Here is an 18,257-nt window from a genome sequence, read left to right as displayed (position 1 = left end):
TGCATTCCCCATCAGAACAGCCTAGGCCAGTGATGGTGAACCTTGGCACCCCAGATGTTTTGGAACTACATTTCCCATGATGCTCATGCACTCTCCAGTGTAGTTGATCATGGAAAATGTAGTTTCAAAACATCTGGGGTGCCAAGGTTCGCCATCACTGGCCTAGGGTGACAACCATGGCTCCCTGCATAGATGCCGTGGAGAAGTGAACTAGTCACCCAGGGACAGAGGGGAGTTTGATTTTTGCAGTATTTCCAGCGCAGGTGAAATGGCAAAAAGTTTGCAAAAAAAATAAATAAAAAAAAACACTATTTAGCCACCACACCAAGGAATAGTAAGCTGCAATATACATTTTTGCCTTTCAGGACTGGGACCACTACTACTTTGTGGGCCAAAACTATATACAACAAATAAGCACCTGGTTAGCAATTTATTTTTGTTATTACAGCTGTATAGAATTAGAAAACCTTTCATTTGATCCTTTATTTTTCCCCCATGCACCACCATCCACTGCATTAAAGACTCATTACTTTTGATCGGGTATACAGTATCCATACTGTATTTGGGCCACGTGGCCCTTCAATTCATTAGAATTCAGCTTTCAATCAAGGGAGCTACGCATCATGTGTGGGCATTACCATAGCTTTCTGCTGTCAGGAATCAAAGTTTAGCACCCTTGCACCCCTCCCACAAACCATGATCGGCCTGCATTGCATAAAGAAGCAAAAAGACTTTGCAATGATACATCTGGGTCAAAAATATGGTGTGTAATGAAACCGTTGTATTCATTACTTTGCCAGGGGAGAGGAGTAATCAGGGAAGGCAACATATCAGCAGACTAAAATGTCAGTTTTAAGTATAGGAAGCCAACATTTCAGTTGAACATATGCAACAAATGCAGACAAACTGGCTTTCTGACTGAACACGCAAGATGACATCACCCCAGTTTATGCAAAAAAAATTGTAAAGACGATCTGTTATCGTGAAGGTTACCCTCATAACAATTAGTCTTTTGTTCAACAACTGTAGATGGCCTGTGAATTTAGTTAAAAAGAAATAGGTTGGCACTAAATGTGAGAAGACCACATGGTGAAACCTCATTTTAGGCAGGCTTTTAAACCTCCGAATTAGCAAAGGTTTCAAAGAAACCAGAATCGCTTCATCAGTAATCTACACATCCTATTTGTGAGGAAAGGTAAATGAGTATATTGTTTCAATTTACCTTCTTTAGAGCAGAGCAAAGGGGTCCGTTTTCCAGGCACATATACACATAGCACAAGGGTCCTTTCACACGGAGCAGACCGCTTGTGTCCACTCCGTGTGTCCGCCAAAGCTCAGCGGGGATCATCCGTCATCCCCACTGAGCTGTCGGCGGATAGGGCGGTCCCCGCACACAGTGCAGAGACCGCCCTGTCTCTGCTCCGCTCTCCCCTATGGGGGGGATCGGATGCTTGTCGTTTTTTGGGATCGGATGCAGACGGACCGTCTGTCCGTCTGCATCCGATCCGTTCCGCCGGACGGAAGAAAAATAGGGTTTCTTCCGTTCGCAAAAGCGGATCCCAATGGACGCGGATGGTCGCGGACGTTAGCGGATGCTCCATCCGCTAACAGACGCGATCCCATAGGGATTCATTACAAGTCCGTAAACGGACTTGTAATGAACGGACGAACGGTCCGCTAGTGTGAAAGGACCCTAAGAGTTGTACATAAACTTACTCAGTCAGGTCTACGTTTTTGTAGAATCTGCCGCCAGAAAAGCCAAAACATGCAGGCGGAAAATGCAGTGAACACAAAATGCTACATTAGTCTAAATTTTCCTGCATTTATTTCTGAAAATTCAGGTGCAAAAAACTGTAGAATGCCAGAATACAAAATGATTTGACCAAAGTTACTAATGATACCAATAACAGATACTAATAATGCTACTACTACAAATACTAAAACTAATCTATCCATTATATTACTCAATATGAGATTTATACCAGGGCCTGTACATTATTTTTTCCAAAAAATAAAAAGCCATATAGCCAGATTCCGGTAGAGATACGACGGCATATCAGTAGATATGCCGTCGTAACTTCGAATCTGCGCCGTCGCATATTTAAGCGTATTCTCAAATTGAGATACGCTTAAATGTTGCCAAGATACGACCGCCGGCGCCGTCGTATCTTAGCTGACTATTTACGCTGCCCGCTAGGGGCGTGTACGCTGATTTACGCCTAGAATACGTTAAATCAGCGAGATACGCCTATTCACGAACGTACGCTTGCCCGTCGCAGTAAAGATATGCCGTTTACGTGGGTGGTAAGTATGAGCCTGGTTATAAAACGTTTACCATTTTACTTATACTACTGTTTGTTTAAAAACGCATCTCTTCCCAAAAAAACCCTTTTTTGTATCCAATAGGGATGGAGGTGTGTGTTTTTCATACGCCTCATTTAAAGTCCCAACCCCAGTTTTCTTTGTACCATATAGGGATGGAGATGCGTTTTGCTGATACCCTTATACTATTATGCGTTTTTTCCAGTGCTCTTCACCACAATACCAAGCATAGGTGGAGGTGGGGACACACCCCTAGTCACCTGTCCTCCATCTACCCATCAGTCTTTATATGCCTCCATTGAGGAGACTTAAAAAGTTTAGTTAGGACTGCAGATCGCAGAGAGCCTTGTCGCTGGCTCTGCAGCTTACTCATGTACTTGCAAATGCGTGCAACCAATCCTCTGCTTTTAACATATACAGTTAGACAGTTGAATTTGGCTTGCCGTTTGGGTGGCAAGTATGAGCCTGGTTATAAACGTTTACTATTTTACTTATACTACGGTTTATTTAAAAACGCATCTCATTTAAAGTCCCAAAAACCCCCTTTTTTTGTATCCAATAGGGATGGAGGCGTGTGTTTTTCATACGCCTCAATTAAAGTCCCAACCGCAGTTTTCTTTGAAAGATACGCCGTTTACGTAAGGCGTTTTCAGGCGTAAAGATAAACCACCAAAAAGATGGCGCAGCCAATGTTAAGTATGGACGTCGGAACCGCGTCAAATTTTTCACGTTTTACGTTGTTTGCGTAAGTCGTCCGTGAATGGGGCTGGCCGTGATTTACGTTCACGTCTAAACCAATGAGTCTTTGCAGCGTAATTTGGAGCATGCGCACTGGGTTACGTCTACGGACGGTGCATGCGCCGTTCGTTCAAAACGTCATTTACGTGGGGTCATGCCCAATTTACATAAAACATGCCCACCTCTTCCACATTTGAATTAGGCGCGCTTACGCCGGCACATTTACACTACGCCGCCGTAACTTAGGACGCAAGTTGTTTGTGAATACTGTACTTGCCTCTCTAACTTACGGCGGCATAGCGTATATGAGATACGCTACGCCTGCCTAAAGTTAGGCACGTCTACCTGAATCTGGCTAATAGTCTTTAAGAGACAATTACTAAAATTGACAAAATGTAGATGCCACCAGCATTAGACTTGACATGGCATTGTGGTTTTACTGTTCAATAAAAATTAAAAAAAATGGTGAAGTACAGCCACAGCTCATTTGGCTGTGGATCAGTTCATTCTGCACTCCTGTGAACCAATTTTTATTTTTTAGCAGAGAGCAGGCTAAAGCATGCCGTCTGACGTCGGAGCCGATCCAGGCTGGAGCAAGATGCCAACAATATTGCAGTGAACTCCCAACAACCCTGAACTGGCTCAGCCTCTCAGCAAGCCAAAAGAGCCTGAGCCACCTAGGCAAGAATGATTCTTTAAAAAAAATTAAAATAAAATTTAGTTTTGGATGAAGTAGGAAGTATAAAACAGTCCAAAGATTACAGTGGTAAACCAGAATGAACCACTGGGCGGAAAACCAGGAAGACAATAACGAATAAGACACATATATAGGGGGTGCCCCGTATGGACAGACCATTGCTGCTTGATTCCCCCACCCACACCACTATGTGGCTATCCTCCTTGCTGAACTATTTTGACTGTGGGGCGACTTCCCTGCTGGTCAGAACACACTAACCACCATAGCAAGCTATAGCTTGCAGCAATGATAGAGAGGGGGAAAATCCAACTGGCGTTTGTATAGAAGTCGATCTGCCGATTTTAACTTCTGTACAACCTCTCTTCCCATACATGGATCAAAAACTACAATCCATGCATGTCTGGCTGTGCAATTCTTTACAAACACCCTTGAATGCCAATATTCAAGTGAAGTACATGAATAAAAAGGAATTCTGTTTAATAGATATTCTCTTCAGAGAAGTAACAATGCAAATGCTATGAAGCACCACCACCTGTGTAAAATGCCTGCTCACCTCCAGAATCAGACCCCACTACAGAGCAATTTGCCTTTACTACACTCCTGTGGGCATCTTACCACTCTTCCTTCTCCTGGTTCCAATTCAGGTGTTCAGAGGATACCCTTATACTAGTGCCACATCCATAGTACAATAAAAAGGGAGAAAACCATAGTGCTCGCTGAACTTTTATTCTCTTTAAAAACAGATTACACACACACACACACACACACAAAATGTCAAAATAGGCGTTTCAAGATTTTCAGTGAGTTGCTCACTTTTGTTGCCAACAGTTTAGACATTGGCTGGGTTGAGCCATTTGGAGGGGACAGCAAATTTACACTGTTATACAAGCTATACGCTCACTAGTTTACACTGAAAAAAAATTACTTTGCTACAATGTCACAAAATATTTACAAAAATGTGAGGGGTGTACTTTTGTGAGATACTGTGCATGTTAAATGATCTGTAGCAAGTTGCATTACCATACATGGAACATGCTAATCTACATGGAATAATCCCAAGGAATTTTTTATCCCCACTCCCCCCCCCCCCCAAAAAAAAAATTGGCGTTCATCTGACTATTTTATAGTATTGAGCCCTGGTAATTTTCTAGCTGTTTGGGGTGTCCCACTCCCCAATCACACGGCCTCTGGCACCCTGTCCTCCCACTCCCCCAATCACACAAAAGCAAAAAAAAAAAAAATAGCCCCCCCCCCCCCCCGAACTAAAATATAGGTTAAACCCTGCTAAAAGAACCAAAAAGGGTTAGTGTTACTGGCCAGATCACCAAGTGAAAAAACAGGAGAAAAAAAGAAACCTAAGGAAAAACTAAATTCAGCTACCACATCTAAATGATAAACTGCAATATATTAAATATTTGGTTTAATACCACTTTAAATATTCTGAAAACATGTTGATATAAGAGCACACCATGCAGAGGACACACACACACACACACACACACACATTCAGTGGCTCATGAGAGTCCACCATATATAGTTGACTACAATAGCAGCTTTGATTGGGCAGAGAGCCGCAGTATCTCATTTACAAAGTGGGTGCAAATAACCGTCTTAGGCAGGCATCTGCTCCCCCTGAAAGGTGCCAAATGTGACACTGGAGGGGGGAGGAATCCTGACAGTGGAAATTCCATCTGTGTGTTGACCTCTGCTTTAATTTTAGCAATTTAAGATTAAAATTTGCTTAACTTGCTCCCACAACTGCCTCAGGGACAGACACTGCATGGTTGGACCGAATTAATTTGTGTATGAACCTCCGGACATTTGGAGAGCCCCGATAACCGTTCAGTTTTTTCCGACTGGTCAGATGTGTAAACGCATACTTCGTTTTTTTTGTGTGAAAGTCAATTTTTTGAGAACACTCCAATACCTACTGAAGTGTGGTTTCTGCAAAAAGCCATTGAGGCGTCTGACCCATGCTGAAGACTGCCAAGACTCTGAAAAACAAGCTGCAGCATGGTTGTCAAGACCATACAGCGGTTTAACAGGACCAGTTCCACTCGGAACAGGCCTCACCATGGTCAAAGAAAATTAGTGCTTGTGCTCAGTCATATCCAGAGGTTGCCTTTGGGAACTGGACATATGAGTACTGCCAGCATTGTGGCAGAGGTTGAAGGGGTGTGGAGATGTCAGCCTGTCAGTGCTCAAATCATACGCCGCACACTGCATCAAATTGGTCTGCATGGCTGTCGTCCCAGAAGGAATCCCCTTCAAAATATGTTTCACAAGAAAGCCTGCAAACAGTTTGTTGAAGACAAGCAGACTAAGGACATGGATTACTAGAATTATGTCCTGTGGTCTGATGAGACCAAAACGAACCCATTTGGTTCAAATGGTGTCAAGCGTGCGACAGCAACCAGGTGAGAAGTACAAAGATAAGTGTATCTTGCCTACAGTCAAGCATGGTGGTGGGAGTGTCATGGTCTGGAGCTGCACGAGTGGTGCTGGCACTGGGGAGTTGCAGTTGATTGAGGGAACTATGAAGCCAACATGTACCGTGACATATTAAAGGAGCGCATGGGCCCTTCCCTTCGGAGACTGGGCCGCAGGGTAGCATTCCAACGCAACTACCCCAGACACCTCCAAGATGACCCCTTTCTTGCTAAAGAAGCTAAGGGTAATGGTGATGGCCAAGCATGTCTCCAGACCTAAACCCCATTGAGCATACTCAAAAAAGGAAGGTGGAGGAGCGCAAGGTTGCCAACATCCACCAGCTCCGTGATGTCATGGAGTGGAAGAGGTCTCCAGTAGCAACCTGTAAAGCTCTGGTGAACTCCATGCCCAAGAGGGTTAAGGCAGTGCCGGCAAAAAATAATGATGGCCACAAAATATTGACACTTGGGTGCAATTTGGAAATTTTTCACTTAGGGGTGTACTTACTTTGGTTGCCAGCGGTTTAGATATTAATAGCTGTGTGTTGGTTATTTTGAGGGGAGCAGCAAATTTATACTGTTAAAGCTATACACTCACTACTTTACATTGTAGCAAAGGGTAATTTCTTCAGTGTCGTCACATGAAAATAAAATATTTCCAAAAATGTGAGTGGTGTACTCACTTGTGAGATCATGTATATTTTGAAACCAGATTCCAGCCTAGAGACTAAAATAGTAGTAGCTCGTTATTTGTGTCGCACGATATTACCGCAAAAGGTCTAGTAAAAGGTCTAGTAAAAAAACATGCAACATGGGTTTTCTTACCCATGTAATCTGAAAGTTTTCAGGCATAGGCACCCTGTCGCATTCATTTACATGTGCGCATATTGGGGGGGGGGGGGGGGGAGATTTCCCACCCCCTATCACATAGGAGACTTTGTCCCCTATGATTATTTTTTGTGACAGGTTCTCCTTAACCAACAGGACTGCTACCCTTGGGCATGGGATCCAACATGTTTTAAACCATAGGCCATGCCATATATGGATCTGCATCCAAAAAACCCTTGTGGCCAACAATACCTCAAGGTCTGGGAAGCAACACTGGCAGAGCCCTGTGCCTAAGGGACACATTCCAGGCAGGTTACACAATCTTCTGTCCAGTGGGGTAACATTAGTAAATCTGGACTGTGGCATACAGTGCTCGGCAGCATGTAGAACAGGGACATACCACAAAAGGTGAGCATACCCCTAACATATGAATCCCAGAGAGCCTATTTGGTTGTCACTCCTACCTGTAGGTCACCGCCGTAGCCAAAAGATATATATATATATATATATATATATATATATCCCACAGGGGAAGCCAAGAGTGGGATACCCCTGGGGATATAAGGGGCTACTAAGGCAGTGACGGACAATATTATAGGTCAAAAATAGTTTATTTAATAGTAATACAAAATTACATAATACTGGGATGGATAGTTATCAAATATGTAAGCTACTAATAGCTGTTATTAAAAACCAACTTGCTGTGGCCGGCCAGTGTTGCACCAATAAACAAAGTTTATTGAAATGTGCGAACAAACACATAAGACAAACATGGGCAACAAATAACTGGGGCCGTCCGGACGCCTAATGGATCGCACTTACTGGGCTTCCCATACGGTAATTGCACCGAGTGTATTGTAGTTGATAATTAGAAATTTGGGAATTAACAGTATGTGGTCCCCTCGGGAGATTAAAATATGAAATAATTGCTGGACAGTATACAGAGCTAACTGCTGGTATCTGGTTTGCTGACGGATCTGATCCTAGAGCAGTTTGGAGAGATGCCACAGAGCTGGGTTTGTCCTAAAGCTGTGATGATACTGCGGATTGCAGCAATCTAAATTGTCTTATATGTGGGCTGTAGAAAAAAAAGAACATTTTTATGTATTCATTCCCAAAGTTCCGGTGCAATCATCTGTTGAATACAAGACGCAGTGAAACCTGCAAAGTGCCTGGGCTTATGCACACTTAAATCCAGTCGGTGTAAGGAGTACCGAAAGGTTTTCTATGTAGCCAGGTATTGCATTAAACAGGGATCCTCAAACTACGGCCCTCCAGCTGTTGCAGAACTACACATCCCATGGAGGCATTGTAAAACTCTGACATTCACAGACATGACTAGGCATGATGGGAATTGTTGTTCCTGAACAACTGGAGGGCCATAGTTTGAAGACCCCTGCTGTAGAAGATCTCAAGTGACAAAGAAAAAATAAAATTGGCCAGTAAAAAAGCGGGGGGGGGGATTCATTTTTCTCAGTGTGTCCTGCTAGACCCCAACAAATGTCTCATATTACTGAACCCCTTAAATTCTAAATAAGTCTCATCTTCTGGTTGTATAGGGTAATGTTTGACTGTTGCTCACATATTGTCGCTTCACATATTTACTTCCCACATATTGCTACAACATGCAAAAAAAAAAAAAAAAAAGGCAAGCTGGCCATAGATGGGGGGGGGGGGGGGGAATCTAAACAGATTCTCCCATCCACATATTTGAGGTGGCGAGGAATCCTCCCCGCTACATTGTTTTATTCTGAGAGCACAAACTCCCCCACTGTCTGAATACACCGATTAGCATTGCAGCCGATTGGCTTTTAAAGCATGCAGACTCCTAAAATTAATATTTATTGCATGCCATGTTATGGCATGCATGTCCCATTGTTGTGGGGCAATACATCAACTGTGTCACCATTTGGCCAATTGCACATGGATGTACTTACCATGTTGACAGAAAAATCAGTAAAATGTTGCGCAATTGTGCGTATGCGTAAAAGTGTTTGCCAGTGTTGCAGTATACGTGTAAAGTTACTGCACTCAAAATGCATGCTGTGTGGTGTACAATAGACAAAAAAAATAAAAACACTGTTTTACCCCATGTGCAAGAGGGCTTACGCACCCGTTCACATCAGCGCGATTTGACAGGTCAAATTGGAGCCTGTTGCCAGCAATAGAAGCATCCTAATCAGTGCGACGCCAAACAGATTTACAAAAGTTCCTGCAATACTTTCGTCAACTTCAGGGGCCATTTTAATAGACATCTGTGCATAAACCCACACGCTTGTCTTTCAAGTCACCCTGAAGTCAAACAGAAACGCGGCTTAGAGATCATGCAAGTTCACCTGAAATCTGATTTTAAAAGCAGTGCTCAGTGCAAATGAGGGCAAAAAGGTTTTCTACATCGTACAGCAATTAAAATGTTGCTGCATTTGCATGCATCTGTCAATTGTTGATATGCATTCAAAAATATTTTCACCAATAAATAAATCATGACATTTAAAGTATTAAGGGGGAGTGTGTAGAGGTAGGGTGTTCAATAATCAATCCCAGATTTTAACTACTCTAGGTACGCCATTTCTCACATAGGCCTACTTCTACCATCACAACTGTCATTTAAAGTGAAAAAAATATTAAAATACCAATTTCAGCGGCAATTTAGGCTACAGTATTTTAATATATTCCTTCACAAATAAAGTTCTGAAAGAGTCAGCAGTCACATCAGCTCAGTTGCCTTTAGAGACCAGTAGATGGTGCTATGGATCTTTCCAAACATTAGAAAATGTTGACTTTACGGTGAAATGTCTTTGGTGCATCTTGGCATTATACCATTGTAAGTCTAGCCGAATTGCCGGTCAGTGCCTGCGCCTCATTCAGCTCATTCCAAGTGTGGTTAAACAAATTTTTACAGAAAATGCATAAAGAAAAGCTAAATATGTAGACTATACACCAGTACAAGTATAAAATAGTCTGAAAGTACCGAGTTATTACCCAATTCTTCAGGACAGACTGTAGACCCTAGAGACATGATTATTCATGCTGTAAATGTTTCAATATTTTATACCCAATAAAAAAAACAGATCCAACATTTCTAGAGGTAAACTGAAGATACAGTCCTAAAACAAGCACATGCTTTGAGAATGTGAAGGTTAAACTTTCACAATGACATACATGCACACTGTACACACAAAGTTTCCACTTACTCCTGGGGAGGTAGCCAGGGGAAGAGAATAGGCTATGCAACCATTTTACAGGGATAACTGATCTGCACCATAATATACAGGTAGTCTGCTTCCTTCTAAGAAGCCACGGTGACATTTCTAGCCAGATGTCCCATTTAAAGAAATGACCTGCTGTATAGAAAGTAAAATCCTGTTTTGCACTACACTAACTTTAGTACATACCTGGATTTAAGGACACATGTTTCGCTGTGTAACCAGTTTCCATCAAGCCTCTCTGTGAACAAGTTGTGGTCTGTTCCACATTAGCCTGAAAAAATAAATAAAATAAATAAATAAATGAGCCCCACAGACATTTAATATGAAGACACACACACACACACACACACACACACACACACACACTTTATCCCATCAACCACTCGCGTATTGGGCACCTCCACCTCATTCCTGATCAGGCCAATTTTCAGGGCTGTCACACTTTGAATGACAATTGCACCATCATGCAACACTGCACCAAATTTGTGTTTGAGGCAGATAGAGCTTGTTGGTGGCATTTAACCACCGTTTTTTTTTGCCAAATAGAAAAAAACCGACAGTGAATTTTAAACAAAACACTTTAGTTTGTTATACAATTCTGCAAATAAGCAATTTTTCTCCTTCATTGATGAGGTGGCACACAGATCAGTACCCTGATTATCTGTGTACATGTCCTCAGCTGAACTCGCACGGCTTCACTCCCGCAGCCCAGCGTGAACCTGGGCTAAAGTTGAGGGTGAGAAGCGGGGGGGGGGGGGGTGTTCTGCTGTCAGAAATTACATCTTACATTAAAAGTGAGAAGCAAGCGGGGGGGGGGGGGGGTGCTGACTCCTTACCTCTTCTCCCATGCAGCCAGCAAGTTGAGAAGAGGGGTGAGGGGCCGAAAAGGACTTCTCACCAGGCGGGGCCTCTAGTAATTTGGGGGGCCCTCCGCGGCTTGCATAGTGAGCCTATAGGGCAGATCGGCCCTGGCTGACAACCTTTATATTTACCACAGACATCAAATTTAAAAAGATCCCATTAGTGATAGTCTAGGCTTTTCCATGCAATGTGGGCTGCATACTAATGCACATATTATTCAAATTCTATATTAGCTTCATATGAACTTCAAAAAGGAACTTCATTAGGAACAAAGCCTCAAGAAAAAAAAAAAGTCAAATCTGAGTACTGCAAATGTTGACAATCTTTTACATTACACAAAAAAAAAAATTGGGCCTACTTCATTGAAGTAGTTTCCTAGAAAATTGCATTTGAAAGACCATTGGCGCAAATAGTGACAAAATATTGCAACGATTGCCATCTTATTCACCAGGGTCTCTGCAGATTTTGAATATATATATATATATATATATATATATATATATATATATATATATATATATATATATATATATATATATATATATATATATATATATATATATATATATATATATATATATATATATATATATAAATTTCAGCTTCCGGCACTGCGTCGCTTTAACTGACAATTGCGTGGTCATGGGACGTGGCTCCCAAACAAAAATTGACGCCCTTTTTTTCCCCACAAATACAGCTTTCTTTTGGTGGTATTTGATCACCTCTGCGGTTTTTATTTTTTGCACTATAAAACAAAAAAAAGCAACAATTTTGAAAAAAAAATACATTTTTACTTGTTGCTATAATAAATAAAAAAAATTCCAAAAAAAAATTCTCAGTTTAGGTCGATACGTATTCTTCTACATCTTTTTGGTTAAAAAAAAAAAAAAAAACACGCAATAAGCGCTTACAAAATATGGGACAGAATTATTATTATTACTATTTTTTTTTTTTTTTTTACTAGTAATGGCGGCGATCTGTGATTTTTTTTATTGGAACTGCGACATTATGGCGGACACATCGGACACTTTTTTGGCGCCATTCACATTTATACAGCCATCAGTGCTATAAATATGCACTACTGTATAAATGTGACTGGCATTGAAGGGGTTAACACTAGGGGGTGAGGAAGGGGTTAAATGTGTACCTGTATTGTGTTCTAACTTTGTGTGGAGGGGGGTGACTGAGGGAGGTAACCGATGCTGTGTCCCTATGTACAAGAGACACAGATCAGTCTCCTCTGTCATTACCGATCGCGGGTACCTGGCGGACATCGCACACGCATCGGCATCTCGGGGACGCGCCGCTCGCGCCCCCCAGTGGCTGGAGGAATCCAGGACGTCAATAGACGTGCTGTTGGATTTTCAGAGCCACCGTGAAGCCGTCATTTTACAATGACCCGGGGCTCAAGTGGTTAAAAAAGAAAAACTGAAATATCACCTTGTCCCAAGTATTCAGACCCTTTGCTGTGACACTCATGTATTTAGCTCAGGTGCTGTCCATTTCTTCTGATCAGCCTTGAGATGGTTCTACACCTTCGAGTCCAGCTGTGTTTGATTATACTGATTGGACTTGATTAGGAAAGCCACACACCTGTCTATATAAGACCTTACAGCTCACAGTGCATGTCAGAGCAAATGAGAATCATGAGGTCAAAGTAACTGCCTGAGGAGCTCAGAGACAGAATTGTGGCAAGGCACAGATCTGGCCAAGGTTACAGAAAAATTCTGCTGCACTTAAGGTTTCCAAGAGCACAGTGGCCTCCATAATCCTTAAATGGAAGACGTTTGGGACGACCAGAACCCTTCCTTAGAGCTGGCCATCCGGCCAAACAGCCATCGGGGGAGAAGAGCCTTGGTGAGCGAGGTAAAGAAGAACCCAACGATCACTGTGGCTGAGCTCCAGAGATGGTCAGGAGATGGGAGAAAGTTGCAGAAAGTCAACCATCACTGCAGCCCTCCACCAGTCGGGGCTTTTTGGCAGAGTGGCCCGACAGAAGCCTCAGCCCCTCCTCAGTGCAAGACATGAAAGCCTGCAGGGAGTTTTTTTTTTTTTTTTTTTAAAGCAAAGAAGATTCTCTGGTCTGATGAGACCAAGATAGAACTTTTTGGCCCTAATTCTAAGTGGTATGTGTGGAGAAAACCAGGCACTGCCCATCACCTGTCCAATACAGTCCCAACAGTGAAGCATGGCCGTGGCAGCATCATGCTGTGGGGGTGTTTTTCAGCTGCAGGGACAGGACGACTGGTTGCAATTGAGGGAAAAATTAATGCGGCCAAGTACAGGGATATCCTGGACGAAAACCTTCTCCAGAGTGCTCAGGACCTCGGGCTGAAGGTTTACCTTCCAACAAGACAATGACCCCAAGCACACAGCTAAAATAACGAAGGAGTGGTTTCACAACAACTCCGTGACCGCTCTTGAATGGCCCAGCCAGAGCCCTGACTTAAACCCAATTGAGCATCTCTGGAGAGACCTAAAAATGGCTGTCAAACATTTACTATCCAACCTGACAGAACTGGAGAGGATCTGCAAGGAGGAATGGCAGAAGATCCCCAAATCCAGGTGTGAAAATTGCATCTTTCCAAAAAAGATTCTGTATTAGATCAAAATGGCGCTTCTACTAAATACTGAGAAAAGAGTCTGAATACTTAGGACAATGTGATATTTCAGTTTTAATAAATCTGCAAAAATGTCACCAATTCTGTGTTTTTCTGTCAATATGGGGTGCTGTGTGTACAGAGCGAAAAATTTAAGGGGGACTGAACACTTTCCATACCCACCGTTTTGTATGCATGCATGTATATTTTTATTAAAAATCGCTATAAGCGTATATTGATTGGTTTGCGCAAAAGTTAGTGTCTACAAAACTATGGGAAAGATTTAGGGCATTTTTATTTACTAGTAAAGGCAGCGACCTGCGATTAGCAGTACTGTGACAGATTGGAAACGGCACATGTTTTGGACCATTGACATTTATACAGCGATCATTGCTATACAAATGCACCGATTACTGTGTAAATGTCACTGGTAGGGAAGGGATCAACACTAGGGGGCGATAAAGGTTAAATGTGTGTTCCCTCAGTGTGTTCTAACTGTATGGTTATAGGACTGAGGAGAGGAGACATATCACCGTTTCTACTTACTAGGACCAACCAACATGTCTCCTCTCCTCTGACAGCACAGGGATTTGCATGCACACATGTGGCAAAAAAAATAAAAATAAATAAGGACATACAGAGAGCCATTGTGCCACAGTATATCTGCGTGAGCTGGTCGGGAACCGGTTAAACTGACATCATTTACCTACCGAAGTTAATTCCTTTGATCTAAAAGAACCAATATAGATACATTGTTTCTCTTAATCGCCATTGATGAAATTTGCCAGCCGAGTTTTTCCTTGACAGCTCTGCACTTGTTTAACCTCTTTCCATCCTGCGGCCGACTATATACGGCCGCAAGGTGGCCTTGTCCTGCCGGGAGGCCGTCTATATATGGCCACGTGCCACTGGGGGGCGTGTGCAGCCCGCCGAGTCACACAGGTGCCGATGCGCGTGCCGGGCGGCCGTGACATCCACTACCCACGATCGGCAGTCACAGAGCCAGGGACGTGGAGCTCTGTGTGTAAACACAGATCCACGTCCTGTCAGGGAGAGATGAGACCGATGGTGTGTCCCTTATACAAAAAAAAAAAAAAAAAAAGGCTCCAAGAAACCCCCAAAAAAAGGTTTCTAGATGCTGAAGCTCAACAAATGCTAAATAGTCTAAAGGTAGTGTACATGACACTAGGGATGCAACTAACGATTATTTTCATTATCGATTAGTTGGCCGATTATTGTTTTGATCGATCAGATATTGGCCTTAATATGTATATGTACGTCCACTGAATGGCACGTACAGGGAAATGGGCGTACAGGTACGTCCTTGCCTTCTAGCGGGTGGGGGGTCCGATCGGGACATGCGGCGGTCGGGTTCCCTCGGGCCGCGATCCGGGACGACGGCGCGGCTATTTGTTTATAGCCGCTCCGTCACGATCGCTCCCCGGAGCTGAAGAACGGGGAGAGCCGTGTGTAAACACGGCTTCACTGTGGCGGCGTATCGATCGAGTGATCCCTTATATAAGGGAGACTCGATCGATGACGTCAGTCCTACAGCCACACCCCCCTACAGTTGTAAACACACACTAGGTGTACCCTAACTCCTACAGTGCCCCCTGTGGTTAACTCCCAAACTGCAACTGTCATTTTCACAATAAAGAATGCAATTTAAATGCATTTTTTGCTGTGAAAATGACAATGGTCCCAAAAATGTGTCAAAAAATTGTCCGAAGTGTCCGCCATAATGTCGCAGTCACGAAAAAAAAAATTGCTGATCGCCGCCATTAGTAGTAAAAAAAATAATTAATAAAAATGCAATAAAACTATCCCCTATTTTGTAAACGCTATAAATTTTGCGCAAACCAATCGATAAACGCTTATTGAGATTTTTTTTACTAAAAATAGGTCGAAGAATACGTATCGGCCTAAACTGAGGGAAAACATTTTTTTTAGATATGTTTTTGGGGGATATTTATTATAACAAAAAGTAAAATATTGAATTTTCTTCAAAATTTTCGCTCTATTTTTGTTTATAGCGCAAAAAATAAAAACCGCAGAGGTGATCAAATACCACCAAAAGAAAGCTCTATTTGTGGGGAAAAAAGGACGCCAATTTTGTTTGGGAGCCACGTCGCACGACCGCGCAATTGTCTGTTAAAGCGACGCAGTGCCGAATCGCAAAACCTGGCCTGGGCATTTAGCTGCCTAAAGGTCCGGGGCTTAAGTGGTTAATGGATTATGAAATCAATTACAATTTTCATAATCGATTAGTTGTTTCGGCCCTACATGACACAGGATAATACCATTTCGCTTCTAGAAGCTAAATTTTTTTTAATAAAAACCTAGTGCGCATGGAGCCTTAAACACACGATCGGATAAAGCATAGGACTTTTGCCCAAAGGGTGTTGACCAGGAACTTATCTTGCATACAAACAGCAAAGAATATTTTTTTCCCCTCTGCTCCTAGATGCTGAAGATCAAAAAATGCTATGTTTGTAGAGTTTGAGCACTTTTCCAGCAGGAAAAAAAATAGAATGTTGCCAACGGCTTCTAAAAATAACCAAAATAAGTGTATAATTGAGAATAGAAAATAAGGAGTAATATCCGCGCTTAGCAAGAACAGCAACAAAATAGCAGCTAAGCACTATAACCCAGATATTGGGCACAGAAACAAAATGCGTAATAAGTGCAGTGCTAAAAAAACAAAAAAAAACAAATTGTCAAATGATACAAATGTGTAGATTGCAAAAGAGAAAATGCCAACCGTGACTGTTGTACAATATTCATGTGAAAACACCATGCAAATCCAATGTTATATTGAGTGCAAAATGAATGAAAAATACACACGTACGCAAAAGTTCATTGGTGATTTGAGAATCATTAGGAGAAATCCTTGTGAAACATGGATTCAATGAGGGGAGTCACTTGTGAAGTGTAGATCATGAAGTCTGAAACCTGTCACCACACAGACAAGAGGCTTACCGGAGAGCTAGCGACCACCCTTATTTGGGGGGGGGGGGGGGTCACAAAGCACTTGTTGGATTTGGGATCTGTTGGAGAGATATCCTGATGTCCTAGGCATCCCCATAGATACCGAGCGATAGCCAGATCCAATCCGATTGAGTGCAAATATGCAAAAAAAACACGCCAATAATGCAATAATGTCCCTTTAAAGTTGCTTTAATGGAGGGTAATGCAAGGAACAATTTATTGATTATATTTAGTATTAATTTGCATACTCTAATAGGGAATGCCGAGTTGACTTTTTATGCCTTAATAGATTTATTGGCAATATATGGGAGGCAGGCCTTCATAACTACAGTATACTGCATGGGTTGCTTTACATTTTTGGCCACATGTGGTTTATATGCCTTAAGTTAGTCTGTTCCTATTGGAAAACGGACATCCTTGTTTAACCAAAAACAGCAAGGAATACTTTCACCTCATATATACCCAATGAGTGCCCTTGGATCGTTTGGTCCAACAGCGCTTCTTTATTCTGTCAAGGGACTATTTAAAGCGTCAGGGTGTGGGCGTACTCCCGATGACATCACTTCTGATGAAACAATATAGTTGGGACGCTACGCACACATGCTCTGTGCATGTGATCGCCCTTTGTTTGAAATTCCAAAGTTTTCCTCATTTCTAATTGGATGACTCGTTTGTGGGTCAATTTTGTTTACATGCAGCATTGGATTACCCTCAATTAAAGTCATTTTAAAAAAGACATTATAGCACTATTGGAGTTTTCTTTTGCATATTTGCAGTCTGGCATTGACACTATCGGATTGGATCTGACCATTGTTGGGTATCTGTGGGGGATGCCTAGGACATGAGGATCTGTCCCCATTGGATCCCAGATCCAACAAGAACTTTGTGACCCCCCTGAATGAGGGTCGTTGCTGGCTTTCCGGTAAGCCTCTTGTCTGCATGGTCACAGATTTCACGTGGTCAAGTTTTTAGATTTCATGTTCTACACTTCACAAGGATTTCCAATGAACTCAAATCACCAGTAAACTTTTGCATAAGTGTATATTTGTTTTCATTCATTTTGCACTCTATACAAAATTGGATTTGCATTTAATGCAATAGTTTTTTGCACCGTGTTGATTTTACATGAATATTGTAACAGTCACCATTTGCACTTTACTTTTGGTATACACATTTGTATCATTTCACAATTTTTTTTATAGCACTTCACTATTACGCAAGTGTATATTTGGTTTTTGAAAGTTAGTATCCAGAAGCTATGGTGTCAATCTCTGAAAATACCCCCCCCAAATGACCTTTTGGAAAGTAGACATTCCAAAAGGGTAAATTAGTATGAGGCATACCGAGTTTTTTTAAGTTGTATTTTTCCCCACAATTCTTTGCAAAATGGTTATTTTTCTTCACATAATTGTCATTAACAGGTTATTGCTTCTCGCACACATAACATGCATACCAAATTACATTCTACTACTCCTTTTGAGCCTGTCCACATACAGAGGCCCAACATACGAAGAGCGCCATCAGGTGTTCCAGGGACATAAATTACACATTTAATTTCTTGACTACCTCTTACACTTGAAGGCCC

General features: G+C 42.1%; 1 protein-coding gene across 3 annotated transcripts in view; it reads right to left on the bottom strand.

Moving 5' to 3' along the window:
* Nucleotides 1-18,257, bottom strand: part of GRB10 (growth factor receptor bound protein 10) — a 244,748-nt gene that overhangs the window by 140,515 nt on the left and 85,976 nt on the right. For all 3 annotated transcript variants that reach the window (XM_040353310.1, XM_040353308.1, XM_040353309.1), the window contains one exon: nucleotides 10,410-10,494. In XM_040353310.1, coding sequence (XP_040209244.1) covers nucleotides 10,410-10,494 — 85 coding nt within the window. The remainder of the gene's footprint in view (nucleotides 1-10,409; nucleotides 10,495-18,257) is intronic.

This window comes from Rana temporaria, chromosome 5 (genome assembly GCF_905171775.1).
Source record: "Rana temporaria chromosome 5, aRanTem1.1, whole genome shotgun sequence".
In the NCBI taxonomy this organism is placed as follows: Eukaryota; Metazoa; Chordata; class Amphibia; order Anura; family Ranidae; genus Rana; species Rana temporaria.
Note: the sequence above shows the minus strand (reverse complement) of the source record. Positions and strands in the feature narration are given on the sequence as shown.